The 13321-nt window shown below is 43.1% G+C and overlaps 1 protein-coding gene across 1 annotated transcript in view; it reads left to right on the top strand.

Moving 5' to 3' along the window:
• SV2B (synaptic vesicle glycoprotein 2B) overlaps positions 1–9355 on the top strand; it is a 187983-nt gene extending 178628 nt beyond the window's left edge. Inside the window, exons 12-13 of the mRNA XM_046654086.1 lie at positions 4150–4309; positions 6376–9355. Of these exons, the coding sequence (XP_046510042.1) occupies positions 4150–4309; positions 6376–6559 (344 nt within the window). The 3' untranslated portion in view covers positions 6560–9355. The remainder of the gene's footprint in view (positions 1–4149; positions 4310–6375) is intronic.
• Positions 9356–13321: the final 3966 nt, after the last annotated feature.

Genomic DNA, 13321 nt, shown 5'->3' with positions numbered 1-13321 from the left:
AATTAGATGATTTAAACAAATCATATTACTTATTATTATTTAATAGTGATAACAAATTTGGGCTTTGATGTCAGACAGACTCATGTTGGAATCCTATCACCAAACGGCTGTTTGATTTTGAACACGTTCTCTACTTCTCTGGTCCTCAGTCTCATTATCTACAAGGTGATGATTCCTATAACTCACTGGTAGGGGTTTATGAGGATTGAACATAATGTACCCAAAGCATCTTGTCGTGCTTGGTGCATTGCGGATTCTCAAAAATGGTAGCCATATTCATGTAAGGTTTCTTCATTCTGCCAGGATTTGCAGCAATTTGTTACAGAAACACATGCCATGCATGGTGAACAAGAACCAAAATGTATCCACCCAGGGCCGAGATGATGTAAATTAGAATATGAGCCCAGGCCAGGGGTGGGGAGACTACACCTAATAAATGTGCCGGGAGGTCTGCCCTAGGAATGTGGGCGATCAGTAACATTAATACTGCAATTTCTAGCTGCAAAGCCCAAAGGGAAACAAAAGAAATCACAGAGGCATTTTTTCAGAGAAGAAAGAGCAAATTGACCAAGTCTTTATGGGAAGAGAAGCTTTTCCTGGGGTTTGGCTCATATGGAATATTATTATCATAAATAGTAGCATGAATATTCAGAATGGTGAACACAGGAAGTGCCTGTGATTTCGGCTTTTCCATCTTGCGGTGAGGGTGAAGTCATCTCCTAGACACGGCAGGTGGGGCTGTCTCCTATTAGAGCTGCAGCCCGCTGAGGGAACGATGGTCTTATTAACTTCTGTGATGCCCGAGCCCAGCCTGCGGCCGCCACGCAGGTGCCAGTTGGTAACGCTGCTGCACTGCCTGGATCCCGTGAGGATGCCTCTTTCCTAAATGAGTCCGAAGCAGCGAGCTTTCCAGCAGAAAATGCTACAGGGTGGTGTCGAGTAAAAGACTGGCGGCTGGGAGTCGGGCAGCCAGCTTGGCCGACATTCACTTTATGAGGCTGTGCACTTCCTTTACCTCTCTGAGCTCCCTTTTCACAAGTGTTAAAATAATACCTCCGTTTGCTCCAAAGGGATGAAATGTGTGAGAGTGTGACACTTCTGCCACTCTGTCACTGGCCTTTTGAGTCCCAGGGTCGAACAGTGAATTCTGTGGTCAGGTCCTGGAGTAGCCGAGGAGGTTCTTGGGAAAGCAGCGTCTATGAGGGGCAGAGTGGGTGCACACGTGCATCAGAATGGCCCTCCGCCCGTGACCGGTACACCCTCCCACACGGGAGCAGAGGGAAGGCTGGGCACAGGGAGCAGGCAGGGCGGGGAGAGAGTACACAGCCTTTCCCTGGCCATTGAAGCCCTTCCTGTCATCATGAGTGTCTCCTAGATTAAAACTGACTTCTATAGGGGGCCGGCCCCGTGGCCGAGTGGTTAAGTTTGCGTGCTCCACTTTGGTGGCCCAGGGTTTTGCCAGTTCGAATCCTGGGCATGAACATGGCACCGCTCATCAGGCCATGCTGAGGTGGCATCCCACATGCCACAACTAGAAGGACCCACAACTAAAAATACACAACTATGTACCGGGGGGCTTTGGGAGAAAAAGGAAAAAAAAATCTTTAAAAAACAAAAAACAAAACTGACTTCTATAATGCTAAATAGCCATACTTCCCAAATTGGATATCTGGGGTGTTTAATCATTCCTTATATACTATTCTTTTTCGTTTTTTAGTGAGGAACATTGTCCCTGAGCAAACATCCAAGCCAATCGTCCTCTTTTTTGTATGTAGGAGGCCCCACCTGGCTGGCCCCTATATATTACTCATTTATTAATGTCTGTATTTTGCTTTTGAGCAAGATTGTTAAGAGCTCAGAGCGTGTCCCCTTTGTATCCTCCTGTCTCTAGTAAAAGGCCTGGCATGATGGATCAACTGTGGTGTTCTCAGTGCACGGCAAATAGCAGATGCTCAGGAAGGATCTCGGTGGGATGTGGGTGACCTGTTTTGAAATAGCCTTCTCCACGGTCCTCAGACAAAGCCCTCTATAGAATCTGCTGGAGCGTCTTTTGTCCTGCCTACTCTGCTGTGCTTTTTCCTGGGTAGAAACAGTGTCATGTTAACAACAGAGTATAAGTTTTCCTGATGAGCTTGTCACTCCTCATTTATTCATTCACTAAACATTTATTTATGCAGCACTTATTCTCTACCAGGCTGTGTGGTAGGCAATGGGAATACAAGAGTAATTGAGATAGACAGCATTCTTGTGTTAAAGGAGCAAATGATCTATTGAAAGAGATAGATATAAACTAGAAATTTCATTTAACTAACACCTATGAAATGCTTATTATAGCTCAGGCTTTGTTTCAAACATTTGTAAATATTCACACATTTATCCCTCACAATAACCCTAGGAGATAGGCACTATTTTTATCAATATTTTATAGATGGGGAAAGTGACACAGCACAGAGAGGTTAAGTAACTCACTCAAGGTCACACAGTTGAAGCTGGGATTTGAACTCAGGCCTCTCAATCACAAGCAGAACAAGAATTATGGAAGTGGAAGTACATGGACCATAGGGACCTCTAGCAGGAAGACCTAACCTAGTTGAAGGGTGAGTTCCCTAACTATCACTTGATGTATTTGAGGATAATATTTTGTACTCAACAAACACTTGTCAACATTTGTTGTAAGCTAAGCCCATGCCTGGCACTTTAAGGGATGCATACATGTAAGTGACGTAGTTGTCAGGGCAGTTGTGGTCCAGCCGACGCCCATCTCCTGTCATTCTAGTTCTCTCCTAGCTGTTTGGGAAGAGGTTACCGGGCTACCTGCTCACAGCCCTGCCCCTTCCCAGAATCAGCAGAAACCAGGAGGGTAGTTGCCATCTCCCAGTTGGTCAGCACGGTTTGGCGCTAGTCTTGGCAGCTCCAGGTCTGAGGGTGAGATTCCAGGCAGAGCCCCCCAGGGAGGCAGTTGTCGATGAGGCCAGCCTCGGCTTCTTGGCAACTGGATGCCCTCCTTCCCCCAGGCTCCTGGTTCCTGCTGGGGACTCTTGCTCTGTTTCCCAGCTGGTTGTTTGGGGCCCGCCTTCTTACCCCCTTTCCGCTAACTCTATTCCCACCTCATTTCCCGCCATACTCCTGGTCTGTGCTCTGCATCCACCCTGGACTTCCCAAGCTCCTCTGGGGTGGCCGTATTAGATTTGGGCAGGATTTGACACGGCCCTTCTTTCAGTGGGATCTCTCATCATTGGCTGTGTCAGCCAGAGTCCTGGCTGGAGAAGGAATCGACCCCAGTTCCTTCTAGTGAAGAGACTTTATTGGTGGGGTTACATATAGAGTGGCGGGCACTCTTGTGGGAACAAATAAGGCAGATGAGGCACCCAGATATGAGCAAAAGTGGGCAGCAGACACCAGCTCCAGGGCTGCAGGGACAAGGGGAGAAAATAGCATTAACAGAGCTCAGTGAGAGCTGGAACCGCGGAGGGGGAGGTGCCCGGAAGGAACTGTAGTCCCAGGGGGATGCAGCCATCACCACAAAAGGGCTTTTAAAACAAGACTGGAATTGGGAAGAAATACTCCCATCTCTTTTTCCTCCCAACTGACAAGGGAGCCCCAGGTGTGAGGTCCACGTGGGTTAGCTTCCTGGGGCGCAGAGCAGGGCTGAGAAAGGGCAGATCAGATAGCCGGGTGGAGACGGGGGTAAATGGAGAATGAGCACTGTGCCCCTTTTCCAGGTTTTCCTTCTGTAGCCTATTTACAGTTGTGTTCTCACCAGAATGTAAGCTCCATGGGAACGGAGTTTTTTGATACTGATGGATCTCAAGCACCTAGAACAAGGTCTGACACACAACGGACTCTCAATTAATACCCTCTCTGCCTCGTCCCTGGTTATTTTGGGCTGGGAAGCACCGCAGAATGACAATTTCAGAATCCTTCCTGGAGGCTGACTCTGGTGACATGACCACGCAAAGAGCTCTGGTTCCGTGGCTGGGGAACCATGCAGTCAAGCTGTGCTCTCTGTGCAGAGATGCACGTTCTACTTCAGGTGACCTGACTTCAGGCGTCCCTGTGAGGATGGGAGATGGGGCCAGACACGTGGGTGACAGTCTTGTCCGAGACACGGGCTTCATGTTTCTTTCTGCCCTTGACCTCCCTCCGCAGGTGGCTCCATGCTGATCTCGGCGGTCTGCTGCTTCTTCCTGTTTTTTGGCAACAGCGAATCGGCGATGATTGGCTGGCAGTGTCTGTTCTGTGGGACCAGCATTGCTGCCTGGAATGCTCTGGATGTGATCACAGTAGAGCTGTATCCCACCAACCAGAGGTCAGTTCTTCCCTGGGCTTCCCTCTGGGACTCATTTGGACTTCTTTGGCCAGAAGTCTACCTGCTCCATGGTCCTCTACCATGGTCATCTTGGTCTTCCTGGTGTTCCATAGACCAAATGTCTCTTAGGTTGTTGAGTTTCTCCTGCATGGGGGCTGGCATAGGCCTGGCAGTGGCAGGCTAAGGCTTGATAGGGTGGGGATGGACAGCAAGATGCAAAGGACAAGTTCAACCATGGTCAGGAGAAAGGAATAGGAGGGCAAAACCATCCGTGTCATGTCATCGACAAGGGAAGTGAGAACAGGTCAGCCAGTGGGAGATAAAGGGCAAAGGTGAAGAGCTAGGTAAACCCAGAATGGGGGAGAAATAAAGATGAGGATGAGGCATTCTGGTGTAGGACAGTGCAGAGAGTGTGGCACGATGGCAGGGTTCACTCTTACTTCCTACAAGCCATATGGAGAGAGGCCTGGTTTAAAGGCAGAAGGTCAAGGCCATTACCTAGCAGTTATTTCTCCCCATGGGGGGTGAATTGTGAATTTTACGGACAGCAGGTAAGGTGACCCTGTGGTCAAAAAGGAATGTGAAGTGGTGTGGAAGAGGGGTATATGAAATTCTGCAAAAAACCCTAAATTGGTGACACAGTACTAGGATATAGGTAGCTAAGGAAAAGCAAAGAATACTTTATCTGGGGTCCCTCTTCCCTGAACCAAAGAACTTCTAAGTTTTACAAAAAACAAAAGGAGGAGAAACTGTTATTTGAATGGGATATATTTTAAATCTAGGAACCCCAAGAGAATTACTTAAAGAGAATACTAAAACAATAATATAATTTGGTAAGGTGGTCAATGACAAAACCAACTTAATAATGTATAGATCTTAAAATATATTAAAAATAAAATAGAAATTCATTTAATAATAACAGAAATCATAAAATATCTGGGAATCAATTTGATGAGAAAGATGAAACACTTACGTGAGGAAAATGATAAAGCTTTACTGAGAGATTTAAAGAAGATTTAAATGTATGTCAAGATATACCTTATTGAATTTGAAGAGGATTTAATCTTACAAAAATGTCAAATTTTCTTTAGTTTTTCTCTAACTTAAAAAGGGTGCATTCAAAATTCAGTGAGATTTCTTTTCCCCCTGGGAACTTGAAAAAATTATCCTAAAGTTTATTTGGAAAAATACACATATGAATGTATCCAAGAATATTCTGAACAGACTGAGATTGGAGGCTGGTGATTAAAAAGCTATAGTGTGGTACAATTATATAAAAAATGTAAAAAGAATTTAAAGTATGAAAATATAGCCAAAATCTTAATAAACTTGTGGCATGAAAAAGAAATATTTTACTTTAGCTGGGGAGAGAGTGCCAGAAATATTGTCTCTGTATATAGATGGAGTTGAGAAAGGATAGATGGTTAATAATAGTTATCACTGGGAAGTGTGATTGAAGGATAATAATTAGGATTCGGTTCTGCCACAGGTGACAGAAACTCCAAGTAATTGCAGCCTTGGGAAGTTTCCCAGGAGCTGCCACTTGCCCTTTTATCCCATTGGCCAAACTTAGTCACATGGCCACATTCAGCAGCAAGGGAGTCTGGGAAATGTAGTCTTACATTTGAATAAATACTATTTAGGGACTTCCAGCAGTCTCTGCCACGAGAGGGTTGAGAGTGTTAAGAGGGTAACACTTACACTTTCTTCTTCATTCTTTTTCATTCTTTCAATATTTCACAATACTCGTGTACTACCTATGAAAATTTCAGAAAGAGATATATTTGAAAAGAAAGAGAAACAAGTTTGAAGGAAATACTCCAAAATGTTAATAGTGGTGATTGCCTTCCAGTGATCTGATTGTATACCCCTGAATCTTTACGTTATCCTGTATTTCCAAATTTGAGTAAAATGAGAATGTGTCACTTTTATATTTAGGAAAAAAATTCCCTCCCACAGCTTCACTATACCTTCTCCCACAACAAGGAGAGAAAAGAACCCAGTCCCATTCATCTAATGAGGTCTAGTTTGTGCCTTTCAGAATGATTTACCTTCTTCTTTTACAGGGCAACAGCCTTTGGCATCCTCAATGGATTATGCAAATTTGGAGCCATCCTGGGAAACACCATCTTTGCTTCTTTTGTTGGGATAACCAAAGTGGTCCCCATCCTTCTGGCTGCCACTTCTCTCGTTGGGGGTGGCCTGATTGCTCTTCGACTGCCAGAGACTCGAGAACAGGTCCTGATGTGAACAACACATGAGGAAAGGAAACGTTGGAAGAACCTTGTCCAGGAACCTTCAGTGCACCCACACTTCCTGTCTGTCACTGTCCAGAGGACACCTGGATAGCACGGGAGGAGAAGTTGATTTTGTGACCCCTAGTTTAGGACTCATTTCAGCTGTCAATATGTTTGTTACTCAGGTGACTGATTTGGGGGTGTCCTGAGCTGCCCTTATAATCAGAGTGCTGTGTGCTTGGCTTCAGGTCTCCCCAACGCAAGGCAGAGGAAGAGGGATAAACCCTCCCGTGGGTGCGCACACAAAGCAAGGAGTGTGCATTTCCCCAAATGAGGTGCAAGGACTTATTTGCATTTCAAAATGAATTTGAGGGTGAGAAACACTCAAGTTCCTTCATAATGGTCCTTGGAGCCCAATGACCTATCAGATTGACTTGGCAGGAAGCTCGAGTCCTCATATGAATATTGGGCTTGAAGTACAGGTTGCTTATATTTTTGCATTTAAAAGTATCACCTATCGTATTTTCCATTTGAAAATCACCACAATAGCATTGAAGATACTCTGATATAGAAAACCAAATATTTGAGCAATATCTATAGAAGTCTGCTTTCCCCACCAAGTGTCCTAAGCTTTCCATGATGATTAGGTGGTAAATTTAACAATGATATTTATTCCTATTTTAATCTAGTCAAAGAAACTTAATGGGATAGGTATTCTGTAAACTAACTGTATATAACTCTATTTGGGTTTAATTTGAGGAAATGGTATCTGAAAATATTTGCCAGCATTTTAGCCATATTTTGGGAGGACTTGGCATTTGAAGTCCCAAGAAATTGGGTCCAAGGGAATGAAATGCAAGCACAATTTCTCATAGCCATTTAACTTGCTGTGGGGAGGATGCAGTTAGCAAACTCATGTCGCACAGTTCGTTTAATCCAGGCACTTTTCTTTGTGTAGGTGGAGTAGTTACTTTCCTCTTACACAGATCACTGTCTTGTGAAACTCAAGCATCTTCAGTGCTGGCATTTAACTTTGCTGCTCCCCCAGAAACAACAGGAGAAGTGTTCAGTGGCTTCTGGCACTCTCTTTGTGGGCAAGAAGAAAACATAGTGGACAATCTGGGGGACTGAGAGAGGGTTGGGGAAATGTAGTCACAGTACTTCAAAGCATAGTTCTTTCCATTTATTTTAGCAGTACAACATGACCCATATTTGATGTCATGGTCAAGACCCCTGAGGAATCTGTGCTATGTATGCCCGTTCACGGCTTTTGAAATGGATGTCACTGGTGCGGGAGTAGGGAGTGCAGTGGCTGTGAAATACGTTTTCCTTGAGTGCTCTAAGAAGCCATTTCCTGTGATCCAGTTTGGAACATGAATGGTGGTGGTGGTGGGAGCAGGGTGAGGAATCTTAGACAAATTGCTTTGGCAAGGGTCAGCAATAGACTCAAGACCTGACGAAATAGGAAATGAACAACGTTTGAGCCATCAGAACTGTCCTGCGTGGAAGGAACAGTGAGCTTATGAGCTCCTGGCCCTGGAGGGGAACTTGCCAAGGCCGGCTGAACATCAGTCTGCAAGAACTAGTTCTTTGAGTTGATTTGCAACGCTCTCAATGCTGTCAGGTGCCACACTTTCCCTACCAGAAATTTCCAAAAATTCAAAACAGAATAATGATGGCTGTGCTGAGTGTTTTCCCAGTTTTGGAGGAATGCTTAGGCTCCATGATAGCTTCAGGCCATGTTATTCTCTGGAGTAACAGGTAAAGGGGGGAAGAGTAAACATTATGACACCTTTCTACCCTCGATTTGAGATCAGTTTTAATGGTTAAAATGTTTACTCTGCTTCTCTTGTCCCCTACCTCTTTATGCACCCCCTTTTTTCTCTGTACGGGGAAGGACAACATAGCATCTCTGATCTGACCTTGATTCCCCCAGATGTATAAATATACCATTGCGTATTAGTGTTTCTCTAATTGTTTTACAGGAGTTACCTAACATAAATGCCATGTCAGTTATGAGAGGTCCAATGTAATATAGCTGTAATATACTTTCCATATTCTTGCGATATGAAATACAGTGGCTAGGTTCATAAAAGAGAATTGTCTAAACCTGGGGTCACCACATCCCTTATAACATTATTCTTCAATGGGATAATACAATTCAATGAGCAGCTGCCACTTAAACAATTTACAAGGCAGAGTCTGCATTTCTAGTTGAGATGGATTTTGTAAATCTAAAGTCGGATTAATTTTTGAGTGTTGAGGTGGCTGCAATAATTTGGGGGTAAACATCCTTTGATACCCAAGCTCTAACTTTGACTTTGCCTCTATGGCTCCCTACACCAACCACCTAACTAACCAAGGGCAATTCCCATCTCATTCATCACTAGGCCTTTGTAAAGGTGCAGCCATTCTCTGCAGCCTTTAACCATGAAGGACTGTCTGGCGCTGGGACCTGGCCATTTCTTCAATGCTGTCACTCCTGCTGAGATAAATGCTTCTTTAAAAATAGTCTCTGCGGCTGGTCATTGGGAGATAATGGACAGCATTCCTGGCCATCCGTTTCTTTTTCATTTCATGTTCTACTCTGAGACATTCCCAGTGGCATCCGTGGAGAGCTGAAGGGAAGAGGCGCTCCTTCGCTGAGCAAATCTGTTCCCAGTTCTTGCTGTATTTTATGATGCCCGGTTTGACAGTAGTTACTTTTAATAGTCCCAACTGTATTGTGTTATCTCTTGATGCTGGTTTTTTATCTTTTGTTTTATTGGAAATGATTAGTGAGAGGGATGTGCCTATTTGTGAAGTTTATAACTCATTAGCCTGAGGTCATGTAATAAATAACCCCATTTCCAGGGTTCCCTGGTACCTTGTGTTAGTTCATTAAAAATAATAATAAAAGTGATTGTAAGCAAACCTTTAAGAACTGGGGCTAGAGATTATTTTCAGACCCTGAGGTCTCTTCTGGATTCCTAAATTGATGGAATCAACTGGGAGGAACATTCAGAATCATTTCCTTCATCTTTCTTATTTTGCATATGGGGAACTTGAGAGGTTAAATGATGTGACCAAAGTGACATGTAGTACCAGGAGTGGGTTATAACGTCTACAATGATGCTCTGTCTATAATTCTGGAATAATCCCTCAGTCACTGATACCCTGCTTCAGGGCCTCCCATAGTGTCTTTGGGGAATGTGACAATGTGACAAACACTTGCCCTTCGTTCCCTGAGGACATTCATTGAAAACCTACATGATTGTTTTACCTATAATAAGTGGAAGGATCAGTATAAATGAGAGAAATTAGTATTTATTCGTCAATTATTCATTCATTCAACAAATCCTCACTGTGCCCCTTCTGTGAGCCAGTCTCCTTGCTAAGCCCTGGGGATCCAGTGGTGAAGGAACTGGTCACAGTTCCGCCTCCTTGCTCATTCCACTTACAGCCAGTGGGAAAGATGGATATTAACTTGGCAATAAAAACAAAGTACAAGGGTTGTATAATTAGTAAAATGCACCTTTTGTTTGTAAGAAGATTCTTGCTCCTTTACCAGTCGACCGTGGATTTCTGAATGTGGTTGCCCTCTCCAGTTTCTCTTTTCTTCAAGGAGTGTGCCAATTTCTTTTCTTTTAGTCCAGCTAAAGAAAAAGACACACTTGCTCATTTTTTTGCAGAACATAATAAGTTTTTACTTAAATCTATTTTACGGAAAATTTTATGTGGAAGAAGGGATGGGGGCCAGGAATGCAAGCATGACGTTAGTTAGTGGGGCAAGCCTACCGGTGTTTCTACCTCCACATCTGGCTTTTTAGGGGACATCTGAGCTAACGCCCAATATTTGGGATTTAGTTAGGATTAGGTTGGATGGCGTATATCTGAAAACCCAAATAATCAGGCTTAGAATACCTTTATAATAAGTTAAGGGTTTATTTGTCTCTCATATGAAGGGAATCTGGAGGAAAGAAAGCTGTGGCTGGTATGGCTGCCTTGTAACCTGATCATTGGGAACAGACTCCTGCCTTTAGACTCCGTGATTTTTTGTCATTGAGGCTGCCTCATGTACTGAGATGGCTGCTGCAGCACTGATCCTCACATCCACAATTCAGGCAGGAAGCAGAAAGAAGGGCAAGGGGCAAAAGGGCTACACCTCCCAGCTCAGACAGCCTCCCCTGAAACTACTCTCCTTCCTGCCCCTTCCAGTTGCTTCCATTCATATATCATTGACCTCCTTTGGCTGCAGGGGAGCCTGGGAAATGTATTCACCTGGGGACATTGCTGCCCCTTCTCCAGATTGAGGATCTTGGCACTAAGGGAGAAAGGGAGAGAGGCTAGATGGATCATGCTGCTTAAACTTAAGCATGTGTCAGAATCAGGTGGAGAGGTGTTAAAACTCACACAGAAATCTGGGGTGGGATCTAAGAGTTCACATTTTTAACAGCTCCCAAGGGATGTGGATGGTGTCAGTCCTTGAACCGGATTTTGAGCAGCACTGACACCCGCCAACTTGATTTGTTGGGGGAAGTTTTATTGCCCCCGTAACTTAAAATTAGCTCGACCAGAAACTCACGAAAGCTAGTAGCCCATGAAAAACGATCACCATCTTCCTAAAGTTCAGGGACTATCAACTGGTGGCAGTGCTTCAGGAACTCAAGAGTGTCAGTGAAAATCGTCTCTTCCCTGGAAACTGCTTCATTTCACCCAGGCCTTGTCCTTATGAGCCCATGTCTGGCTGTCGACCTCTAATTAACACCTTCTCATCTGGAGGTCGCTGAGCCCTGTTTTGCCCATTTCCATGTGCTAATGATTCTTATAGACACAAATATATTTGTGGCACATTGTTATCCATTAGGCTTTCTAATTGTACTCTTTGATCCTAAAAGCTTTCTCCCAGCTAGGGATGCACAGAGAGTGATAAAGACATATCTAGGTAGGAACCTGACCTGCTGACAGTCAACTTGAACTTGATTTGGAAATGTCTCTTGAAAAGGGTGAACATTTCTTCTGTAGATAAGAGAAAGGCTGAGTGAGATAAATTCTTCCTCTTAGACCTCATTCAACACATATTTACACAATGGCTACCATGTGTCCCGTGCTCTACTAGGTTGCTACCTCTAAGTGGTCCCGTGTCATCCAAAACTTTGTGCTTTTGTGGGTAGCTGTGCTGTGTTTAAGCACAGCCCCAAGAACAGTTTGGAAATAAATCACACATAGCCTTTGAATTTGAAGCAAGCTGAAAGCACATTTTATTTAATTTGCAGAAGCACGGTGGGGAAATTTATATGCATGGCTTTTGTGACAGCAAAGAGGTTTCCAGAAAGATTAATGATGAAATGAAACAGAGACTAGAACTATCCATGAAGGTTAAATGGAGAAATAAAAGTTGTTACAGTTGTTGCTAATTACAGAATGAACAGGGCATCCACTTAGCAGGACCATAATACGTCTTCCAGAATGTTCAAGCCCTGAGCTGGGGAATGAGGAGTCCTTGTCGTCTCTCTCGAAAACACACACATAGCTGTCCATTCATCTTTGGTCCTGTTGGCTTAAAAATACCTTAAAATTTCAGAGACCATAAATATGCCTTTCTTTAGGAAGCAAAGGTCTTTCAGGAGCTGTCTTCTACCAAAGTTAATGTGGTTGGCACATTTGATAGTTTTGCCAGGTAGGAAGGTGTGTCTACTCACAGCAGCTGTCACTCAGGAGAGCAAGCCACTCAAAACCAACGTCTTGTCCTCCGGTTCTTGCATACAATATAGAATCTCAGTGATTCAGATGTCTCTAAATCAGCACTTGTGATTTTGATAGGGTATGAACAAAAGACCTATAAAAATGGCTTTCCAGGAAAATTAGACTTCAAGCTATATCATAAAGGATTGCTTAAAAAATGTGTAGAAAAACAACTGGTAAGCAATTGATGACCAAATCGTAAGTGACTCTTACGTATTAAAGTATTTCTCCCAAAGAATTACACAAATTCTATCGATCTCAAAAATATTTGAAAGTGATAAAACTCAACTTCTTTAAAATGTGTTTTTATGGTATAGATTTCTTTTCAATACAGAGTCGGTCTGGATGAGTCAAGCAAACCCAACTTTCACAAATGTTTGAATGGATTGCTAATACATAATTTGTTGGTGTTTACACTAATGATTTTAATAAGGATAATTTCCAGAAACCTACATTCTACATATTTTACAGGGGTAATATCAAACTATAAACTGAGGATTTGCAATCAGAATATGGATAGTACCTTGCTGACATGTTTGTGTTAGAACTTAGGCTGTGACAAGGAGGCAGGAAAAAGGTATTTTATAGGTAGTCCTGAGTAGACAGATGTGTATCCAGTTTAATAGGTGATTTTGAAAGATATCTCAACTTTTTAAAATTACGTTTTGGTTAAGCAAAATGGAGGTATTTGTGACATATAAAAATTAAAAAAATACCCCCACTGCATATAGATGTGAAAACTATTTCATTGTTTAATATACATGCCATGGATTGGTCAGTTTTGATTCAGGCTATTTTCACATAAGGGATAAAAATCAACAAGATATTATAAAATTTAAAAATTTTAAATATTTATCAAGTAGTTAAACACTGATTTGTCAATTCTGCTGCATTTCAAATGGGCCGAACGTTCAAATAGCTGAGCTGTGCGTTTCCGGTTTCAGGAATGAAGGAGTCTTTAAGGTTATTTATTTTTCTGCATGAGATTTGGTCCCAGCTTTTTGGTCCATCTGAATCCTGGAGGTCCCCAACCGTAACAGACTAAAAGAGT

This window comes from Equus quagga, chromosome 2 (assembly GCF_021613505.1).
Source record: "Equus quagga isolate Etosha38 chromosome 2, UCLA_HA_Equagga_1.0, whole genome shotgun sequence".
Classification (NCBI taxonomy): Eukaryota; Metazoa; Chordata; class Mammalia; order Perissodactyla; family Equidae; genus Equus; species Equus quagga.
Note: the sequence above shows the minus strand (reverse complement) of the source record. Positions and strands in the feature narration are given on the sequence as shown.